This window comes from Gekko japonicus, unplaced genomic scaffold (genome assembly GCF_001447785.1).
Source record: "Gekko japonicus isolate JY-2015 unplaced genomic scaffold, Gekko_japonicus_V1.1 scaffold113, whole genome shotgun sequence".
Taxonomy (NCBI): domain Eukaryota; kingdom Metazoa; phylum Chordata; class Lepidosauria; order Squamata; family Gekkonidae; genus Gekko; species Gekko japonicus.
Window position 1 is genome coordinate 836,379 of NW_015160211.1, and position 23,337 is coordinate 859,715.

General features: G+C 43.2%; 1 protein-coding gene across 1 annotated transcript in view; it reads right to left on the reverse strand.

Annotated features, from left to right (window-relative positions):
- Positions 1-23,337, reverse strand: part of CSTF3 (cleavage stimulation factor, 3' pre-RNA, subunit 3) — a 103,577-nt gene that overhangs the window by 14,486 nt on the left and 65,754 nt on the right. Inside the window, exons 4-13 of the mRNA XM_015409707.1 lie at positions 13,849-13,881; positions 10,060-10,157; positions 7,599-7,665; positions 7,468-7,502; positions 7,235-7,361; positions 6,052-6,129; positions 5,709-5,871; positions 4,100-4,209; positions 3,388-3,504; positions 3,174-3,248 (exon numbers count right to left, since the gene is read on the reverse strand). Coding sequence (XP_015265193.1) covers positions 3,174-3,248; positions 3,388-3,504; positions 4,100-4,209; positions 5,709-5,871; positions 6,052-6,129; positions 7,235-7,361; positions 7,468-7,502; positions 7,599-7,665; positions 10,060-10,157; positions 13,849-13,881 — 903 coding nt within the window. The remainder of the gene's footprint in view (positions 1-3,173; positions 3,249-3,387; positions 3,505-4,099; positions 4,210-5,708; positions 5,872-6,051; positions 6,130-7,234; positions 7,362-7,467; positions 7,503-7,598; positions 7,666-10,059; positions 10,158-13,848; positions 13,882-23,337) is intronic.

The window sequence follows — 23,337 nt, forward strand, 5'->3', positions numbered from 1 at the left end:
GCTCCGACATCTTTTCTTTTTTGTTTACTTTTAGAAAGTTCTTAAAGTGCGCTCCAGAGACAAAAACTTTTCTCGCTTTATTTCAAATACATCAAAGGAAAACATCACTATCCACTCAGTCCATTCCCCCCCCTTTTCTTTTTCGCTTGTACAAATAGAGGGTTAACCTCCTCGCCTTTTTCGCTGGGGGGGGAGACGTTTTTAGTTCTTTTTCTCTTCATTTTGACAACTCACAGTTAAGCCGATCTTTTCTTTTTCCCTTTTTTTCCCCGGATGATCGCTTTATCACTCGGTGACGTCTGGTGGCTCCGCTAAACCCCGTGAAACGGGGTCGCTCACGCAGCAAGGTCCATTGGGGCAGGGCATGGCGGGAGCTTCAGTCTCCGACCTCTCGGCCGAAAGAGAGACTCCCCCCTAGTGTGCCCTAAAGCGCCCCGGATCCGAGCTCCTCTCTTCCTGAGGGGCTCGTTCGGGTCTCCGCTCACGCGGATTCCCTCCTCCACCGCGGGCGGGCGAGACGCCCTCGGGAGCGACCCGAGGATGCGTCCGCCATTCGCGGGAGCCAGACCGGAAGCCAGTCTCAATATACTATTGATCTACTAACCAATATATATAACTTGTCACTAAAATCAGCCACTGTACCAAAAGACTGGAAAGTAGTAATGTTACACTAGTTTTAAAAACAGCTGTAAAGGGGAACCTGGAAACTCCAGGCCAATCGCCCTAGTGTCAGTCCTAGGCAAATTTGTAGAAACTAATCAAAGACAGAATTATTAGATACCTAAGGGAACAAAGCTTGCTGAGGGAAAATCAGCAAGGCTTCTGCAAAGGGAAGTCCTGCCTCACCAACCTTTTGGGAGTTCTTCTGGAAAGTGAAAAAACATGTAGATAATGGTGACCCAGCAGACATATATTGGGAAATTCAAAAGACTTTTGATAGGGTAACTCACCAAAGACTCCTGAATAAGTTTAGCAGTCATGGGATAAGAGGATGGGTTCTTTTATGGATTAAAAACTGATTAAATGACTGGAAGCAGAGAGTAGAAATAAATGGAGAGTTTTTGAAATGGAGGAGTTCCACAAAGATCAGAATCGGGGTTGGTGCTATTTAATTTTTTCATAAACGATCTGGAGCTGGGGGGTGAGCAGTATAGTGCCCAGGACTGCAGATGAAACAAAAATGTTCAGGATGGTGGAAACAAAGGTTGACTGTGAAAAGCTGCAGAGGGATCTCCACAAATTGGGTGAGTAGGCAACAATGTGGCATACGACATTCAGTGTAGTTGAGTGTAAGGTGATGCACACTGGAACAAAAATCCCCAAATATAAGTGTATGCTAACTGGGTCTGGACTTGACCCTGTACAGATCTATGGTGCAGCCTTGTTTGAAATACTGTGTGCAGATTTGGTCACTGAATCTCAAAAAGGACACTGCAGAGCTGGAAAAAGTACAGAGGAGGGCAACCAAGATGATTAAGGGGTTGGAGCACCTTCCCTATGAGGAAAGGCTGAAGAGTCTGGGGATTTTTAGTTTAGAAAAGATATGACCGGGGGGGGGGGAATTATAGAGGTTTATAAAATTATGCACGGAGTAGAGAGAGTGTGGACAGAAAGTACCTTTTCTCCCTCTCCCAAAAAACTTGAACTCAAGGGCACACCATTAACTTAATGGGCAGTACATTCAAGATGGACAAAAAGAAATACTTATTTAGTCAACGAGTGATTAAAATGTGGAATTTGCTGCGCCAGAAGATGTAGTGACGGTCACAGGCGCAGACGGTTTTAAAGGGGGATTAGCGATACTCATGGAGGACAGGTCTGTCAGTGGTTACTAGCCATGGTGGCTAAAGGGAATCTCCACATTTGGATGTACTAAACCTCTGAATACCAATGCCAGGAGGCAACATCAGGGAAGGTCTGTTGTTGGCCCTCCAGAATTAATGGTTGGCCATGGTGTGAGACAGGTTGCTACACTAGATGGACCATTGGACTGATCTAGCAAGGTTCTTCTTATCTTCTTAAAATCATAGTATACCTTGGCAACATCCCTCTGTCCAAGATGGACAACAATTACACCAGAAATGAAGCCAGATGCTTTTCAAAAAGCAGGATTAGATCACAAAAGGTCCCAAAATCAATAGGATTAATATACAAGGAGGAAATGTTGTTTCATAAATCACAGGCAATGCATTCCCAGAAACTGAGGGCCTCCTCTGACCTACACTCACTTTACATGTGCTTTTCTGTCAGATAAGTTCTTCACTGAAGGGATCAGCTACCAATATGACCTCTTGCTATCAATGAAATTTTAGTCTTCTATGGGTCTTTGCTACTGTTCTTAAAGTAGAAGGTTATTAACAGCTGATGTCTTTCCTAGAGATTTTGCAAGTTATATAGACAGTAAAAATATAATATGTTATCTCTGCAGTGCAAATCAGCTGGAACATACAAATAACTACATAAAATGGTGTTGCTTTATATATTTCAGAAAACTACAGAAGAAAAGGTAACTATGGCTGCGGTCACACGGAGCATTAGGCACGCTAGAGAGACGGAAGATAGGCGGATTTTCCAGGCGCAATCTCACCGCCACATCTGGGAAGCGTATAGCTCCCGTGGCGAACCCGAGGCTTCCCGCCAAAGATGCGCAGTTAAAAACTAGTACCTCGGAGGTACTAGTTTCCGGTAACCGCGGGGCAAGGGTGGGCGTCTGATCGCGTTTCCGGTGGTAGTTCCGGCGCCCGCCCATGCCCCCTCATATAAAGGTGTTTTTTTCCCAACTGTCCATGGGATGTGCATGAGCACCCAATGGGGCATGTGCACACTTTGGTGTCTGGAGAAAAAAACACCCATTTAACGTGCTTCTTTGCCGCGGTGCAGGATTGTGGTGTGCTCGGCACCTCCCCCCTACCACGGGACCTCCATGGTACGTCTGCTGGCACAACCGCGCGTTATTTTGCCCCGGGGCAAACAGCCACGCTCCCCCCCCCCCGCATTTTCCTGCCCGTGTGCCCGCGGCCTATAAAGGATTTTTAAGTGTGGCTTTTGGTGTATCTATATATTTTTATACAAAATACTTTAGGCTTTGGACTAAGAGAATCAATGTGGGAAAATCCACATCTTTTGATTCTTTCCCCATTTCAAAGTGGTGAAACAATTAAAATTAAGCATACCAAAGTGGGGTCAATATCTTCTATAGCCAGGAGCCGGTTATATATACTGTGCACCTTTTCGTATTTCATTCGACTCTGAAAAAATATAAAATTAATTCAAGTTTATCAGTCTAGTCAAATCACAGAATTATTTCCCTGGTTATACAGAAATTGAGATCTTCAAATGGAAAATGCTGGTTGTTCGAAAATGTGAGGCACTAATACCTGGGCTTACCTCTTCATAGTCTGCATATGCAAAATAAAGAAGCATGTTCTTTTTTAGTAAAGTGCTGATTGCTCTTTCATAAATATTTGCAGCTTCATCACTGAAAAGTTTAGCATTGTTCATGTCCTGGAATCAGAAAAAATAATGAAAGGCTACTGACTAGTCTGAAAGCAACTCAACCCAGTACTCAGAGATCTATATTCTAAACCAGAAGGATTATTTATTTCTTTATTTATAGCTGCTCTTCCTCACTTGGACTTAAAGCAGATTACACAGAGTGATTCAATACAATTGATGGATGGGACAGTCAATAAACGATGCAATAGAACCAATCAGAAGTCTAAAAACAGAACTGAAGCAAAGCATACATATTAACATGAAACATTAAATGATGCAAAACGACATCTGCCATGAACCCACCAACAACTAGAAGACTGGGTGAGGGACCACACTAAAAACATGCTGTTTCAATGTATATATCAACTGCAAAAATCTAATCCAATTCAGCAACTTGACAAGTTCAGAATATTTCACTGCTTATACAGTATTGATTTAGGACTGTTTTAGAAATCATAATTTTACCATACATTTTTAACTTTTAATGATGTATTTTGCCTACAATCACAAACACTTTTGACAGAATTCACAGTATAACTTGTATATCAAGCAAAAACTAAACATACATATATCCAACTGCAGTTAAAAAGAAAAAGGACTTTACCCCTTTCTCAGCTAGTAGCTTGCTGGATTGTTCAAGATATTGTGCCGCCTCATACCAGATATCTGGATGATGTCCCAATACCAAGAGGCACTGCTCATATGCAAACATTACTGAAGAAAGGAACAGAGACACGAAAATAAATATTCCTATCAGGAGTTACTAATAGAGTTACTAATTATTATTTACTAATTATTATTCTTTACCAACGGTTGTTGAATTTAATTAAGAATTTATAGTGCAATCCTAAGGACGCTTTTGTGGGAATAAGCCCCAATGTACACATCTGAGTAGGACTCTGAACAGTCATGCTTAAGATTGCTCTGTTAGCCTCTTCAAAACTCACCTCATGGCTTCCTTAAGGGGAAGAATGTGCTGTCGAGTTGCAGCTGACACACGGCGGCCCCAACCACGGGGTGTTCAAGGCAGGAGATGAACACAGGTGGTTTGCCATTGCCTCCCTCCGCATAGGAATCCGAGTCTTCCTTTGTGGTCTCCCATCCAAGTACTGACTATAGCCAATGCTGCCTAGTCCCCAAGCTCGGACAAACTCAGGACAAACTGAGCTATTTAGGCTGCTATCCTTAAAGGCAGGGCTATTTTTGGGCAGGAACGCACAGGAACGGAGTTCCGGCTGGCTTCAGAGTTGGCCACGCCCACCACAGCCAAAACCTCTGCCCCCCTGACTCCGAGGTGGGCGGGCCGGGGCCCCCCTGGAAGGATCAGGGAGGCATTTAAATGCCTCCCCGTGCCTTCCCCAGCCTGTCCAAGGGCCAGCTTGCCAAGGAAAGGCATGGGGTGTGGCCTAATATGCCAATGAGCTGTACTATCAGGGGTGTTGCCCATTATGCTAATGAGTTTCTGCTCTTGGGTGTGGCCTATTATGCTAACGAATTCCTGTTCCTGCTGGGCTTTTTCTACCAAAAAAGCCCTGCTTAAAGGTACAAAAAAACACCCAACTCTGTGTCCTTCCAAGAACTCAGCAGTAACTCTGGGAACATCTAGAGTCAGTCCCATTTATGTCCTAATTATTTCCAACCCTTTTCAAATTAGACTGTCTTAACTGAATTTGGGACGGGAGGCAGCGTGGTATAGCCTGATCTCATCAGATCTCAGAAGCTAAGCAGGGTCGGTACTTGGACTGGAGACCACTAAGACTCTGCAGGGGAAGGAAATGGCAAACTGCCTCTGCATCTCACTTGCTTTGAAAGCCTCTTGCCCGGGTCGCCATAAGCCAGTTATGACTTGACAGCACTAGGTAGCCAAGGTAGCAATTGTTAATTGGTGGCATAGAAACCAACAGTATTTTGTTTCTTCTGAGCCAGAACCACACAGATTTTCTACTTCAAAAGTGATCACTGGATGTCATTTGCTGACCAACTACTATGGAGGGTTAGGAACATAAATGTATATGCTAGCAGTTCACAGAGAAAAGTTAAGTCCATTGAAATAAACAGGATTTAAGCTCACAGCCTAGTACTCTTGACTGTTTATATTATATGTACTTTTGTGTTCACAGAAGGCCTCAACAGAGCTTAATTTCTGATGAGGTCATCTTTTTGGTAGTATCCCTAATTATATCAAGAGGACCTCAAAAGGAATGCATATTTACCTCTTTTTGTTATGAGGGTTTGGTCTTCTGTACGTAAGGGATTGCTCTTTTCCCATTGTATATATTTCTTCCACATGTCTACCTGCTGAGCTTCTTGGGGAGTATTTTGTGGTGGAACAGAGGGTGCATTGCGGTCTAGACCTTTCATTACAGTCTCGTATTCCTGCAGGAAAAAACTGAACTATTACTGCCTTTGTGGCAGGGAAGGTGGACTCATTATAAGGTAAGTTTTTGAGTAATGTTCCATTTAGATAGCCTTCTGGGGCACTTGAAGGTTTCAAACGAATCATCATGCTTATGTAAATCAAAACAAAATGGCAGTACAATGAATGAGACACCGTACCTTGGCCACACGTCTAGCATTCATATAATCTCTACTGCGATCTTCAATCATTTTCTTAGCTAAGTGGACGTTTATTCCCTATAAGAAACAGAAAGAAAGAAACAAACAGTTAAGCCCTGATCAAGATCGTTCATGGACAGCCACTTCTTCCTTATCTCCAAAAGAACAGAAGCAACACAAGATTTTTATTATTTACTGTCTCAGTTGGAATCAAGCCTTCTCTATCCAGCCCTGTACTCCCCAAATTACTGATAAACAGAGCAGGGTGTATTAGAGAGAAAAGTCTAATTCCCTTTCTGAAGAGAAAGAAAACTGGGTTATAGTAATAGGTCAGAATTCCAAAGGTGCCTGGAGACTGGAAAAAGTCTGTATGCTATAGTATTTGTTTAATAAACTGTTTCTCGTTTACTCTGCTGGCATCCTTCACACCTATATAGCCGGGCATGCCCTGACTGAAAAAGGAGTTGCCTGGGCACCAGGGAAGGTGCTCTGGGCCCTCTCCAGTAAAGCTCTCAAACCAGAGTGTTGGCAGCTAATTGAGGCTTTTGTCTGCTTCGGGGCTGAAGGGGACAGGAGGAAAGGACCAAGATGGGTAGCTGTGTTAGCCTGTCTGTCTGTAGCAATAGAAAAGAGTAAGAGCGCAGTAGCACCTTAAAGACTAACTAAATTTGTGGTAGGGTTTGAGCTTTCCTGAGTCGCTGCTCACTTCTTTGGAAAGGAGGATACGTGCGGGGACGGAGAGATCCCTGGAAAGGACAACTGGTCCATGGCAAAACCTGCATGGCCTTGCCCCTTTCTGTGATAAAGCTGCTTCTTTTCAGTTTAGAACTCAAAGGGAAGGGGAAGAGATTGGTTCTGGAAGCAAACATACTCTGATTCATATTCCCGCACACCTCAGACAGTGTTCCTAGAAGGAACAAGGGGCTGCCTCTTCCTATCTTAAAGGATGAGGAAGAGAGCAGGATTATGTTTTCTGGATTTATGCAAGCATTTTTATCTTAGCCTCAGCCGACCTGGCTCTACTGGGTTGTTCTCTAGTCACAACGGAACTGTTGAGCAAGAGCAATGTCTGCCAGGTGGGAGCTGTCCCAGGCCTCTGAAGTATAGATGCTACTAGTGCAGGAAAGAACTGTGCTAGTGCAGCAGCTTGAGAACTTGGAACATCGGGAATCTTTTGCTTTACCTCTTCATACTTGTTATAATCTCGCCAGAGTTGTTCAATGTTGATCATTGGGTTCACGCAGCCGCGCTGATAAACCCTGCGGACAGCTGTTATCCTCTGGTTTTCTGCATAGGATCCTACTGCTTCACTAAATTGTGAGGTGAGACAGTAACATGTCAGCAACTACACAATCCAACCTGTATGAATATCAACATTGGATCAATCAATTGAGAAGAAAATTGTATTGTACTTACACGCCTTTCAAAAAATTGATGTAATCCACCCAGATCTATATAAAAATATATGGAATCACATTGTGAGAGTTTAGTTTGTCATGTTAATAAACCACTGCAAATAAGTATTTCAGCTAGTAATGAAAAAGTACCTGATATGACATTATTTCCATGCCAATTTTATCTAGAGCAAAGTCGTATGCCTGAGCCATTTTTTCTCTAGGAGAAAAAAAACACACAGAGATATGTACACACTGTTAGAAACACATGTACAAATTATTGTACATGTATCAGACTTCTGCAGCCGAATAACAAAGTCTTGGAGCACCATAAACACCCATAGATTTATTGTTGCATAAGATCTGCAACAAAGTAGGCTCTGGCTCATGAAAGCTTGTGCCACAAAAAAAAGTTAGCCTTTAAGGTGTCACAAAACTCTTTGTTATTAAAACCCCACCACCAATGATTATACAGTCCTTACATTCTAGACACTAGAACTTTGTGTCAAACTTATTTCACACTTCCCATTAGTCAGAGATCAGCATGGTCCAACGGAGTGCAAAAGCACTGAGTCTGCCTGGAGACTTTCAGTTGCACTGGCTACTTCCGACAAGCTCAACATTACATTTTAAACTCACTAGTCTAAACAGCTCGAACCACAATGCTGTTTTTAAGAAAGGAAAATAGCACTTTTCTTTACATTTTTAAAAAGAAATGCGAGACACTCAAATTTAAATTAGACTTCTGGCCACAATCTGCTGTTCACTATCATTTTATTCTGGTATTACACAGCTGAGAGAGGAGGGTTTTAATATTTGTATCATTTTGTTTGTATAACTCTCAGGATAAATTCAGATGTCACAGTAACATTTGCCATGAGGGGCACAAATGCCACTTGTTTTTTGTGCCTTGAAGTGTCACTTTCGCCTCCTTCCTTCTCACCCAGAGTGCAATTAATAATTCTTTGTTTGAAAGCAGGGCTATTTTTGGGCAGGAACACACAGGAACGGAGTTCCGGCTGGCTCCCAAGTTGGCCACGCCCAGCAGGAACTCATTAGCATAATAGGTCACACCCAACAGCAGAAACTCATTAGGATTGGCTACATCAGGGGTGTGTGGCCTAACATGCAAAGGAGTTCCTGCTACAAAAAAAGGCCCTGGGTTTTGACAACAAACAAGATAAACAGAATAAGAAGCAAAAGGTGGGTGTGGCTGGATAACCACACTTCTGGTAACATGGGGGTGCAGCCTACTGTGCTAATAAGCTGTGCTGTCAGGGGTGTGGCCCAATATGCTAATGAGTTCCTGCTGCTGGGTTTGGCCTATTATGCTAATGAGTTCCTGCTGGGCTTTTTCTACAAAAAGAGCCCTGTTTGAAAGTAACCCCAGGTCCCCATGACCTACAACTGTAAGGAGTTGGCTGAATTGAAATTTGTTTCCTTTCCATAAGCCAGGATCCTAAACCATGGTTTAAGCCTAGTTTAGAATCTTTCCTGGTGAGGATTCCAAATCAGCCAAACACTGGTATTTGTGTACCACAGAGAGACAGTGTTTGTTTCAAACAAGAAATCTTTAGTTGTACTTCAGATGAAAAAGGAAAGAAGCAAGGGGTGCGCTTATGCTCATCACAGCAAATTGCAGCTTAATGTGATGTCTGAATGCAGCCTCATGGTTGTCAGCCACCTTCAGCATGGGATGAGACTAGATATTACTTATTAAATATCTTTAAATGTGAGGAAAGTTTAAACGTGGCTTGAAAGTTTCATATGAGCTCCCAAAGAGAGACAAACCCTACCTCATTTTATCCTGTACGGGTTTGCTAAGGTGAGCTAAAGTGACCTGCCCAGGGCTAGACACTGAACTCTAGAGTTGTGCGGGGATTGCATGCTGGGTTTGTCCTATCCAGGCTCTCGCTTTGTTCCCCTGAACCATATGAAAAGAGCAAGAGTCCAGTAGCAGCTTAAAGACTAACAAAATATGGGACAGGGTATGAGCTCTCGGGAGTCTTGGTCTATCCCTTGAACCACAATTACTCATCTGCTGTTGTGTCTGCACATGATGCAAGTAGTAATATACAAGTAGGAAGGGGACCCGAGAACCAGCTTACAGGACTGCATTTTCATTGAACTACCAGACGGGGCTCTTTTTGTAGCAGGTACTCATTTGCATATTAAGCGACACACCCCTAATGTAGCCAATCCTCCAAGAGCTTACAGTAACTCCTGTAAGAAGAGCTCTGTAAGCTCTTGGAGGATTGGCTACATTAGGGGTGTGTGGCCTAATATGCAAAGGAGTTCCTGCTACAAAAAGAGCCCGTCCCAGACCACTGGAAAAAAGTAACTGATCTTTCTCATCGAATGCCTAAGACTATGTCTCAGAAGTGCCACTTTGCTAGCTCTATCAGCAAGTAAACAAGCCTGATAATCATCAGTTGGAAGGAAGCAGGAAACCAATGTGAAATAGTTAAACACAACACTACTAGAAGTCACCTAAACCTGTTTTTAAACCTGAACGCTAGTCTCCGGAGCAGAGTTCCAATTTCAATGCCCTTTAGTGAAAAGTGGAATGAAATTAAAATAAAATTGAGAATAAAGTGAGCCAATATGTACTTACTTATAACTGGGTAGCTTCCCTTTGGTTTCTCGCACATATGAAAGGTAGCACTTCCATAGGTCAATGTGTAAAACTTTCATAAGGCACCGCTGAAACAACTATTTAAATAAAGGAGAAAGACCCAGAAGCCCATGAGTAGACATTAGTAGACCTTTACACCTTTGGTGCTTGAACTAATGACCACTCTTTGAGTTTGCTCTCAGGAATCATGTCTCAAGGTGCGTGTAATATACAGTCAGAACTTTGAACAGTAGCTCTTTCAGAGAAAAGATTCACGAACTGGAGTCATACAGCACATCCTTAATAGTACACTTCTCAGTTGGGATGCTGCACATTGGTGGTGATAGAAAGGGCCATCATAGCTGACTTATGGCGACCCTGTGGAGTTTTCAAGACAAGAGACACCTGCCTCTGCATAGCAACCTTAGATTTCCTTGGTGGTCTCCCATCCAAGTACTAACCGGGGCTGACCCTGCATAGCTTTGAGATCTGACAAGATCGGACTAGCCCGGACCGTCAAAATCAGGGCACACTGCACATTATAAACCTTAAAGCACAAAATGTAACTCCTGAGAGCACATCTCTAAAAGTAACCCTGGTGGGAAAAGACCATACCACTACAATTCTTATATCTCTCACAGGCTTTTTTCCCCTCTGTGTAAACTTGAAACAGTTTTACAAATGACATTAAGGTTCATTATCATACTGTTAACAAAAGAAAATCAGATCGGTACAACATTTCTTCAAGGGAACTCTAGTAGGTCAGCTGGTAATAGACCCCTGGCTTCCTAGATCCACATCCAGAATGTTTGGATTCGTACGCTACTCTGACATCAATACCTACGTACTGGTGCTTCAAATTAAACTACTGAGAAACAATGAAACTCATCTTTCCCTTCCATGAATGGCTCCAACCCAAACTGAGGATCCACATGGCTGAAACTACTCGAATCACAGATGTCCCTGAATGCCATCTGCTTTGATCCTGAAAGGTAACTGCTGAGCTATTTACCGCAATAAATACTGTGTCTGTGCATCTTCCCTCCTATATTATGTAGGTTGCTAGCAGTAATTGTGACAGACCCACATAGTTTTCCTACTACCATCACTGAAACATTACTCAGCCATCTGCACTGGATGAACAAATTTTCCACTCTATTGAGGATTCTTTAATTTGGTGACTGATGGTTAAATGAAATCTTTCCCACGTCATTCTTGGCTGCTTAGTCTCTTCTTCTTCTTCTTCTTCAAGACTGGCAGAAGGCAAATTCTCAATGCAGCAGAATCTGGCTTGCAGCCTGCCAGCTCTCACAGAAAGGAATCAACTGTAGGAATCAGCAATTATGCATGAGGAGGCATTCATGCAGCCATTGGAATTTGAATGGATGCAATGCCTCAAAAAGTATTAGTAGTATTGCAGAAGCCATAGCAACCCCCACATAGAGGCAACAGTTCTCACTGGTAGTACCTCCACATAAACACTGTTGGGTTACAAGCCTGGTGGTAGCCTCACACAATCTTGACTAAGGGTGTGCACTCAGATATACCCAAGCTAGATATAAACTGGAAACAAGCTGTTTCGTGTTGTCTCAGGGATATCCAAAATGACCCCAAACACTCCCAGATTCTGGGAGTAATGAAAATTTATCTCCCAGAATTTGGGGATATTTGGGTTGGGATCACCAGGAGCCAAGAAGGAGAGAGAGTTAGCTGGTCTTTTAATTTCCCTTTACACTTTAAAGAGCCATTATTTTCTATGGGAAGAACATAACAACAGCCCTGCTGGATCAGACCAAAGGCCGATCAAGTCCAGCGTTCTGTTCACACAGCAGCAGACCAGGTGCCTCTAGGAAGCCCACAACCAGGATGACTGCAACAGTATCCTCCCACCCATGACCCCCAGCTACCACCCCTGGTATTGGAGGGAACAATATCCATCATGACTAACAGCTGATACCACTCTTCTTTTAAAGCCTTCCAAGTTGGAGGCCATCACCACATCCTGTGACAATGAGTTCCACAGTTTAACTGTGCACTGTGTGAAGAAGTACTTTTTTTTGTCTCTCCAGAATCTCCACCCTTCAGCTCCAGTGGTTGATCCTCAGGTTCCTTGTATTATGGGAGAGGGAGAAGTTATCCACTCTCTCAACACCGTGCAAAATTTTATAGAATTGTCATGTCTCCCCCTTCTCACATTATTTCTAAACTAAACAGCCTAAGTCAGAGGCATCGAACTCATTTGTTACGAGGGCCGGATCTGACGTAAATGTCACTTTGTCGGGCTGGGCCACGTGTGCCAGAAAACGTAATGCCAGGTACTGGAGATATAAACTATATAAAAGACAGCAGCTGGTAAAGTCCGAGTTGTTGTATCCTCACTGCAAGGCCCCATGGGCTGGGTGAGGGGTGCAAAGGAAAACCCATATGGGCAGACTGGAGAGGCAGCGGTGCAGCACTGGGCAGACACTCCCATGTTGTTTGACTGCTGCAGATGAGGTTGTTCCGCCATGCTGAAGCCACAATTGGAGGGGCTCTGCCCACTCCCCCCTCGAGCAGTCTCCTGTTCACTCTCTTGCACTAGTTGCTCGTGGGCCGCATAAGAGTTCTGGATGGGCCAGTTCTGGCCCCCGGGCCTTATGTTTGACACCCCTGGCCTAAGTGTTTTAGACAGTTCTTTATAGGGCAGTTGCTCTAGCCCCCTGAACATTTGGTTGCTCTTTTGTCCACCTTTTCAAGCTCTACAATAACCATTTCCAGGTGTGGTGACCAGAACCGTACATAGTATTCCAACTGTCGTCTTACCACAGATTTATATAACAGCAGTATGATGGCAGCAGTTTTGTTCTCTATTCCTGTTCTAATTATGGCCAGCACGTAATTTGCCTTTTTTACAGCAGCTCCAAGGTTTAGGTCTACCACCCATAGGAAATAATGGAGCCATTATTTCCTATGGGTGGTAGACCTGGCCTCTCTATGGTCCACAGGAAATAATGACTCCATTATTTCTGCTAGGCAGTAGACCTAGCCTCCCAGGCCAAGTCAGCTGTTAGCCAGTGCCTTTTAAATGTTAAAGGACAATTATTTTCTATGGGGGTAGACCTGGTAGACATCCCTTTGAGCCCTTTAAAATTTAAATGGGGGGGGGAGAGACACCACCAAACAGCTGTTTGGTGAGACTATCTTCCTCCTTCTCTGTTTCTTCTGCCTCTCGGGGACAGGGGAATGAGGAAGGGCAATTGCTAAAATGGTTCAAATTTTCAGGACCCCCTCCCAAATCCCAAAATTGTAAGGAGAGTCCCAAACATTCAGGATAATAAAAACCATGCCATCCCCAAATCCAGATCTGAAATTAATCTGAATATTTTTATGTGCATGCCCCTACTCCTGAGACATTTATGTGGGGGTTGCTTTTATATCTGTACCAGTCCATCATAGCCGTTTCTGATTGTGAAAATGCCCTTTTCCACAGCACCGTGGATTCTTCAGTTTGGTGGCATATGGTTAAAAATTGTTTCCCATCAATCCTCGCAGCTTAGTCCCTTCTTCTCCAAGAGTGTCAGAAGGCAAAAGGTAGACACAAAGTGAGGCCATTTGTGCTCTCTATCTTTTTTTGCCTGGTGATAGACACAGGAGACCATCACTTCGTAACAACAGCAAATATTAGAAGGCTTGACTGCATAGTATGTACATATAGGTAACAACTGCAATCCTCATAGCATTTAATGGAAGACAGTAACTATTCTAAGTACTTATATTTTTCCATATCTGTATAAAATCTCTAGCACTCACCTTTTCTACTTTATCATAGTTTTTTGCTTTTATCTGTAAAACAAACAGAAAAACCCAAACAATTTAGGTCAGCTGGATGCCAAAGGTGGAAAGTATGTTTGCCATAATCTATCATTTATCATTTATTGCATAATAAATACTTTGCATATTTTCCTAATGTTGCTTTCTCTGAAATAGCTGGAATTACCATGAAAACATCTTGATTTACATACCAAAAACCTTATATTTGATTGATTATTCAAGCAATGTGTATGTTTGTCTACCATATGGCATGGATATATTAACTTTAATCTAATCAGATTCTACCAAGGCTAAACCAAAATCAATTGCTGTAGCTAAGGCTTACAAACTATTAATATCAGCTATTTTAGTGCAATGGTTTTCTAACTTGTGGCACCTTAAATCTGGCATACTCATGTGAATTAGAACCTAGTTACCCTCAGTCAGCCTGGATATATAGCTATGGGCAGTAACAAAAGAAACACAACAAGAGGGAAGCGGAAATGTTACAGTTCAAAGGAAAAGAGAGGTTCATTTCTACGGAGACCACAGATGAAAACAAGACTCTACCAAAAGAGCACATTATCCACTCAGTCTGTATGGACCATTCCCAGCTAGTGATGAACTGTCAAGTCAGAAGAAAAATGTACATAAACGTCTACAGTATAATTATTTCCCATCTTAAGCTATTTCCTCTGTTTACTGAGTACAAGCCTGATGGAATTCATATATGACACTAACTTAGCATCTTCATGCTGGAGTCTCTCTTTGAAACTTCTGTTCCCCTGAAGCGTGGCAACATTTAAATATTATTGAACTGCTGAAAAACGGAAATCCTCCTCCAACTAGTTTCTGAGTTTCTCCATTTTTAATATCTGATTTGTGATCATTTATTTTGTGTACAGAGAACTTAGTTTGCCCAATGTAAATGGCAGAAGGTCACTTGATACTAAATAGCACTTTTGAGGACGTACTGGACAATAACATGTTTGATGGTATGGTTGGTGTTGTTGGATCCAATGATACTGTTATTTGAGATTTAACGGATTAAACTGGCTATGGGGTTTGTTGCTGGGGCTAGTTTTTGAGTTTGTATTTCCATCAGGTACTCTATCGTTTTGAACTGCATTGTTTGGAACCTTTGGAGAAAATCAGTAACAGTGGGCAAGTTTTCCCATGAAACAGCTTGCCCATCATTACATACATTATAATACAAACCTGTTCCCATACAGCACATTATAATACATTATACATTATAATATAGACCCACTCCCTGCAGCACTGCCTCCCTTAAACCAGTTGCTTGCGGGCCACATAAGAGCCCTGGACGGGTCGGTTCTGGACACCGGACTTTATGTTTGACACCCCTGGTTTAGTGCATGAGGAATGACTTAAACCAGTCAGTCACACATAGCAATTGCACGGGTGTAGTGCCAGCCATGAAAGATTCTCATCCTCTTTGGAGCATGAAGCACTCCTCCCTACACAATGGTTTTCTCACCCTTTAGGGTCACATGAGGGGGGGGAATGGAAGCAGGGAAGTGTGTACAAAAACACAAAGGAAATACAATGTTCTGGCTAACATGAACGTGTGTGATAGTTCTGGGCAAAAACTTTACACTAGAGCGAACATCTACCTTGTCTTTGTAAACCAAAGGCAGATCCTATCTTCTAGTTCCCGAGCTGCTAAGCTAACATGCAAATATAACTATGACTAAGGATGATGGAGCTATCTGATGAAGAGAGCTTTGACTCTCGAAAGCTTATAGCCCCAAATCTTGTTGGCCTCCAAAGTGCTATTGGACTCAGATCTAGCTGTTATACTGCAGACCGACACTCTGAAACATGAGTAAGAATACAGCCTTCACTGACAAGAAATTGCTGGGCATGAGTGCCTCTCTGAGATGGGATTTTTTTGGTTCTTACTCGATGTGCTATTGCCTTCACTTGCAGGTAGGGCTGTCTCCACTAATGCAGCTTTTCGTCTGTCACAACTCAATTTGAAGTAAACTATCTACATACTGGATATAGTTGAATATCATGCTCCTCTCCCAAAGGGTTTCTTGGCAGATAAATCAATATACTTGGGGAAAGAACACTCCAAGTATACTAAGGTAGAGAACTACAGTTTTGAAATCAGATGTTTCTCCAACCAATATGGGGATTAACTGCCAAAAGGAAGATACAAAACACAAAGTGGGGACAACTGTTTCCATCACTTGCCTTTTAGAGGATTCCACAGCAGAGAAAACTTTGAGCTATGTCAAGCTAGATAAGACAGCAGGATATCTGGGTTTGGATCCCCTTTTGTAAGTAAATAGCAGCCTCCAGATATGAGGGTTAACCTTTGCCTGTACCTCTCTCACACACATACACACAGAGTTATTTGCACTGCAGTTGAAACATGCAAGTACCACACAGGTCTCTGGACTACAGAGTTCCTTATTAGGAATAAATAAAATCCTAGTTTTCCTGCATGCCCTGGTATAGACAGACTTGCTCTCTTATCTGTGTGAGATTTTCAGAGTGACTGAATGTCCAGCACTGAAAAACAGTGTTTCTTCTTTATCTTTTCCCAAGCACTTCTATCTGGAGAGAAACCTAAATCCTACAAAGCTGACTGTCAAAGCTATTTACACTAAGCAAATTAATTGTTACACAGAGAGACACAAGAAGAATTAGGCAAGATTACCAAGTTTGTAGTCTGGTGAAATTTTATTCAAGACAAAAGTGAGCTTACTGAACATATTAAACATACTAACCACAAGTGAGGCATGTTTGCATAAAGATGAGAGTCTGAACAGCAGCTATCGGCCGGTGTCCAATTTGCCCTATTTGGGCAAACTGATTGAGAGGGCAGTGGCGACACAGCTGCAGGGCTATCTAGATGACACTTCCGCCTTTGACCCATTCCAGTCTGGTTTTCACCCGGGGCATGGGACTGTGCTGGTTGCCCTTACTGACGACCTCTGTAGACATCTGGATCGAGGCGGTGTGGCGGCGCTGCTGTTGCTTGATCTGTCAGCCGCATTTGATATGGTCGACCACCAGCTGCTTGCACACCGCCTTGCCGACGTGGGGATTCATGGGCTCGCCCTCCAATGGCTTGTCTTTTTTCTCCAAGGCCGGAGACAGAAGGTGGAGCTAGGGGAGCAGCAGTCCCAGAGGCACCTGCTCGAATGCGGAGTGCCTCAGGGGACAGTACTCTCCCCGACGCTATTTAACATGTACTTGCGCCCCCTCGCCCAGATTGTCCGGAGGTATGGGCTTGGGTGTCATCAATATGCCGATGACACCCAGCTCTATCTGATATTGGGCGGTCAGTCGGACTCCGACCCAGAAGATCTTCACTGGGCGTTACAGGCTGTATCTGGATGGCTCAGGCTCAGTCGGCTGAAACTGAACCCAGCGAAGACAGAAGTCCTGTGCCTGGGTCAGAGCAGTATGGGATTGGGGCTCCCACTCCTGGCCTTTGATGGGGCACCTTTGGTGCCAGCTTCGGAGGTTAGGAGTCTGGGAGTGCTCCTGGACCCCACCTTAACGATGGAGGCCCAGGTGGCAGCCACTGCCAAAGCAGCCTTTTACCATCTTCGGCTGGTGCGGTAGTTGGTCCCTTTCCTTAGTCGCGAAGACCTGGCCACAGTGATGCATGTGATGGTCACCTCAAGGCTAGACTACTGCAACGCTCTCAACATGGGGCTGCCTTTGTCGCAAATTCGGAACTGCAGGACCACATCCAACCAGTGCTGAAAGCGCTGCACTGGCTGCCTATAGCATTCTGGATTTGCTTCAAAGTGCTGGTACTTACCTTTAAAGCCCTACATGGCCAGGGTCCGGCATACCTGCGGGACTGCCTTTCCCCATACAGGCCCCAAAGAGCACTTCGGTCGGGGTCACAACACTGCCTAGTGACCCGGGGCCCTAAAGAGGCCAGGCTTGTTGACACAAGGGCCAGGTCCTTTTTGGTGGCGGCTCCTATCTGGTGGAATGAGCTCCCGGAGGAGATCAGGGCCCTGCGGGACCTGTTACAGTTCCGCAGGGCCTGTAAGACGGAGCTCTTCCGCAAGGCTTTCGAATAGGAGCCTCCGCCGCCACCACCACCAACGGGGGACTGCAAAGCAGTACCGCTGGGTTGGGCCGTTCTGGCCGTCTGAACATCATGGCCCACAGCATCCCCCTCGTTGACCCCTATGTGGTGAGCAATAGGGAGCGAGTATGGTAGTCACGATGGATCCTTGGGAGTTGCTTACTGTGTTTTAACTGTTTTAACTGTGTTTTATTGCACTGTGTGCCTTAATTGTTTTAACTGTGGTGTTGTATTACACCTCGTGTTGTAAACCACCCTGAGCCCGCGTGCGGGGAGGGTGGGATATAAATGAAATAAAATAAATAAATAAAAATAAATAGAAGTTGAATTTAAAAATTCAGATCCTAGCTAGCTTAGGAAAAGGTAAAATAACAATAATCCTTGTATTTAAAAATGAAAACAATTTTGTTGACAGTGGCTGGGAACTGAAATTTCAGTTATATTTGATAGTCTGGAGTTTCTGAGAAACAAAGATACAATTACATTGCAGCAGGTACTACAGATACAACTTCACTTAAAATTCTAAGTATCTATTCACATAACAGCACAGATCCTGCCCACAACTAGAGCTGAGTGCTCCAGAATTCATTTCAAAGCAGTGAATTGCTGTGGAAGTATACTATTCCACTGAATGTTATGTTATTAACTTTCAACTAAACAATGCCAACATTGGCTTTGGATCTCCAGCTGAGATGATCCCACCTATTGCCAGTATTGCCAAAGCATCCTATCATTTGTTTCCAAAATTTCCTTTTATAGAAGGATTTTTTAAAATTGGGACTTCATTGCTACAATAAAAGAGATGGTGAAATATGGCCTCACAGTACCGTTCTAAGGATTACACCCTTGTAAATCCTCTTAAATCAGAGGGCTTAGAAGTGCATAGCTCTGCTTAGGACTGCACTGTAACGCTTTCAAAGCAATATATCTAGACCCATAATGAGCTTATACAAGTAAAACCATACCTAAGAGCCAAAGTAGACATGACAGTGTTCTTGTGACCGCCACAAGGATGCCATCATGTCTAGCTTGGCCCTAAGTTGTAAGTGGTTTTGGATGAGGTCCATCAGTAGATAGGGGCTCTGGGGCAAGTGATGCTCTGTCTTCTTGGGGCTTGGGGGGGGGGGGTCAGCAGTGGGAGGGCTTCTAATGTCCTGGCCCCACTGGTGGACCTCCTGATGGCACCTGGTATTTCTGGCCACTGTGTGACACAGAGTGTTGGACTGGATGGGCCTTTGGCCTGATCCAACATTGGCGTCTTTTACGTTCTTATGATGAGTCACCTTATCATAAAATGCACAGTTTCTCATCTTCTTATTCTGTGTTGTAACATCTGAACCATTGTTTCCACATTATCCTGAGTAAAGAATGCTTGCAAATCTCCCAAGTGGGGCACAGGCAATGGTATACTTCTGATGTGAGCATTTTTCAGAGGAATGCGAAGCACCAGGAACTTGTTTGAACATTCCTGAGCAGCATGATAACACTCAAAGGCCCTTTTTGGCATTTTTTTTTTGGTCTTCTCTCTTTGTATTTCACTACAATAAAAGTGCCTGCTAAGATCACCATGACTTGAACCACTTAAAACTTCTGATTGCTATAATGTGGTCACAGATTTCCAAAATTCTGGTAATGAAGTTCCGTTTCATTGATTCTGATCATTTAGACATGCGGATATCTCAGCCAGCATTAGTCTAAGTAGCTGAAAAGCAGGCCAAATATACCCCCCCCCCCCCATGCTGGCACTGCCAACAATTTGCGACAATTAGCATGCTAGCAAAAGACAAACTTGTAACAACACAATAAGAGTAGGAGGGCAGGAGAAAGCCACAAGGCCAACTGACCTCAGAGGCGTGGCAGGGCCTCTTAGATTTGGGGCAGGCGGACCAGAGGGATAACCCTGTTGCTGTGGTCCAACAGCCCAGGCTCTGCCCCCGATACATCAGGCCAGGCCTGACTGGCAGGGCTGGGGTGGAGAGAAGTGCTAGGGAGCACATGCAGGCAGATGTGCCAGCTGCGCTGCTGACCAGGAGTCCAGCAGCTGCCACATCGCCTCCCTGCTGTTCTCTGCAGGCCTGCAAACAGAGCCCTGAGCTTCATATCTAGGGTGAATACAGATATAACCTGTCTTTTCTCAGGATACTAGATGTCATCTGATGATTTTCATTCAAATGGAATAAGAGGTAGAGATGCCAAATTTCTGAAAGTTTGAAACCACAGGAAGAAAGTTTCTTCCCCAGAAAAAAACAAATTTGGGGAAAGTTGAAATACAGGCAATACTTCGTGTTCTATCAAACCAAAACTAATCTTGCTGTTTTAACAACATAAAATGCATCATTTATAACTTACTTAGCATATAAAATTGCAATATTTATGGTATTTAAAAAGTATAAATGCCTTTGTTTTGTAGAAGTAAAATTGCAAATATACCTAATACTTGAGTGAAAACTGCAAGGTGTTGCACTCTATGCTATCTTAGCACATGTATGTTAATTTTTGCTATCTGGTTAGAGATAGCTAAGGATTTTTTAAAAAAAGAAACTTTCAGTTTTCTTCTGAGGCTTTGGGGCAGTTTCACCCAGGCTGTAGGTAAATGTGTCACAGTAGCTTGAGGGAGAGGTGAAATGTTCAACCACATCAGGTCAAAAGGACAACAGAAGGCACGCAAAGGTTGAGAAGCAATAAAGCCCTGTATGCTCCCTTCATGAATACTAGGTATTCTTGTAGGTGTGGAAACATCTTGGATTTAAGAACTGTTTATGTCTACAGTGTGCCCCACATTGTCTTTAAAAGCATTTCACTCATTCGAAAACAGAAAATATTTCATAGGAGTTTTGAACTCTCCAAAATTTCCAATTTTTCTGTCATAAAAAGCGGGGGAAAGTTCTTGGGGGGAAATGTCCCCCCCCATTTTTTCCATTTCCCCCCAGGCCTTCATGTCTCTAGTAAGAGGTAATCTTTAGGTTTCATGGGTTCTTTTTCACTTAAGTTTTTCATTCATACTTGAGCAACTAAGAATGTATTAAGATGTTTGAATGGTACACAAGAATGAATAACAACAACAACAACTAATTACAGGTCTCTAAATTACAGGGTTAAAAAAGTGTCACTCAGTCTTGGCATAAGCTACTTTTTGTTGACAAAGTGAAATGCAAGGGAAAGACTGGCCTGTGGTTTTATATGCTTTAATACATGGACACAGAGCTTTTTTTAAAAAAAAATTAGTGCCAGAACTCTCAAGAAGGAAATGAAGTTTTCAATCTGTATACTGAAAACTCATGACCTTTTAAATATTTTTAAAAGAATTTTGTCAAAGGGGTTCCGGAACTCCATTCCAGCGCGATCCCCCAGAAAAAAGCCCTGGATGGACATAAAAAGACACCAATGAAAGGGGCACAATTCACCAGGGCATTCTGATATGCAAGGCCTACTGAAAGGGTAGCACAGAAAAACACTACTTCAATAGGATATGCTAGGATATGATAGGTGTAGTATTTGTGCCTAACTGGTTTTGTCTTTATTTAGTGTACAACATCTCTGCCTTACACATCCAAAATCATGATTTTGTAAAAGTAGTTGAGCCCAAATAGAGGGCATTCTTATTTACATGTGCCGTATTTATATTTAATTAAAACATAAAGGACTGTGCATAGGGTTGCCAGATCCCCTCATTGTGCCAGCAGGGGGATTTGAGGGGTGTTCCGGGACATCACCAATGCGATGATGTCACCTGGGAGTGATGTCATTGCATTGGGGACATTGCATGACGATGCTCTGGTTTTGGGGCAAAACTGTGGTAAAACTGGCTTAAAACCATAGTTTTGCCTTCAAACCAGAGCGGCCCCAACATGATGTCATTGTGTTGGGGCTGTTGCACAGCAGTGTTGCTGTGTGAGGGTGGGGTTCCCCCACAACCAGCTGGCTGGTGGCAGGCAGAACCCCTAAAAATTGGGGGACCCCCCCTGGGACTTGGGGACTGGCAACCCTAACGGTGCACTATTTTGGGCGCTGAACTTCTGAAGTCTTTCTGAAAGGATTAATCATTTTTTAAATCATGTTTCGGATAACAGTATATGTGTGTGTTTTAAGTGCCCTCAAGGCACTTCTGGTTTATGGCAACCCTATGAATTAATGACCTCCAAAATGTCCTATTGTTAACAGCCTTGCTCAGGTCTTGCAAACTGAGGGCTGTGGCTTCCTTTATTGAGTCACTCCATCACATGCCGGGTCTTCCTCTTTTCCTGCTGCCTTCAACGTTTCCTGGCAGTATTTTCTTTTCCAGTGACTCTTGTCTTCTCATAATGTGACCAAAGTACAATAGCCTCAGTTTAGCCATTTTAGCTTCTAGGGAGAGTTCTGGCTTGATTTGATCTAGAACCCACTTATTTATATTTTTGGTGGTCCATGGTATCCGGAACACTCTCCTACAACACCACATTTTGAAGGAAACAACTTTCTTTTTGTCAGCTTTCTTCATTGTCCAACTTCTATACTCATACATAGTAATGGGGAATACTATGGCACGAATTATCTTGATCTTGGTTGCCGGCGACATATCCTTACACTTAAGAATCTTTTCTAGCTCTTTCATAGCTGCCCTTCCCAGTTTTAATCTCCTTTTAATTTCTTGGTTGCAGTCTCCCTTTTGGTTGATGATGAAGCCAAGGAATAGAATATCTTGAACAATTTCGTCATATTTTGACACATCACCTTCTATTTTAGTATTCATTTTGGAATTCATTAATATGAGAATTGGTGGTGATCTTTAGCTTGGGTTTTAAAAAAAGATTAGATGTGTAGAGTTCATTTTTCAACAGCTATTAATCATTACAATTGAAGTCAAACTCCTTATCTAGAGAGCTTGATTATCAAGATCTGGGTGCAAGAAACAGGAGAGGGATAGCCCCACCTTGTTTTGCTTGTGAGCTGCCAAGGGACATCTGCCAAGGGAGGCAGTGGGGCCCTTGGATGACCAAGGGGTAAAAGGACTACTGAAGGATGATAGAAAAATGGCTGAGAAGCTGAATGCATTTTTTGGCTCTGTCTTCACTGTGGAAGATGAGAAGTGCTTGCCCACTCCAGAACCACTGATTTTGGGAGGGGTATAGAAAGACCTGAGTCAGATTGAGGTGATGAGAGAGGAGGTTCTACGACTGGTAGACAACTTAAAAACTGATATATCACCAGGCCTGGATGGCATACATCCAAGAGTTCTGAAAGAACTCAAATGTGAACTTGTGGATTCCCTTATAAAAATATGTAATCTTTCCTTAAAATCTGCCTCCATTCCTGAGGACTGGAAGGTAGCTAATGTCACTCCCATCTTTAAAAAGGGTTCCAGAGGAGATCCGGGAAATTACAGGCCAGTCAGTCTGACATCGATACCGGGTAAGTTGGTGGAA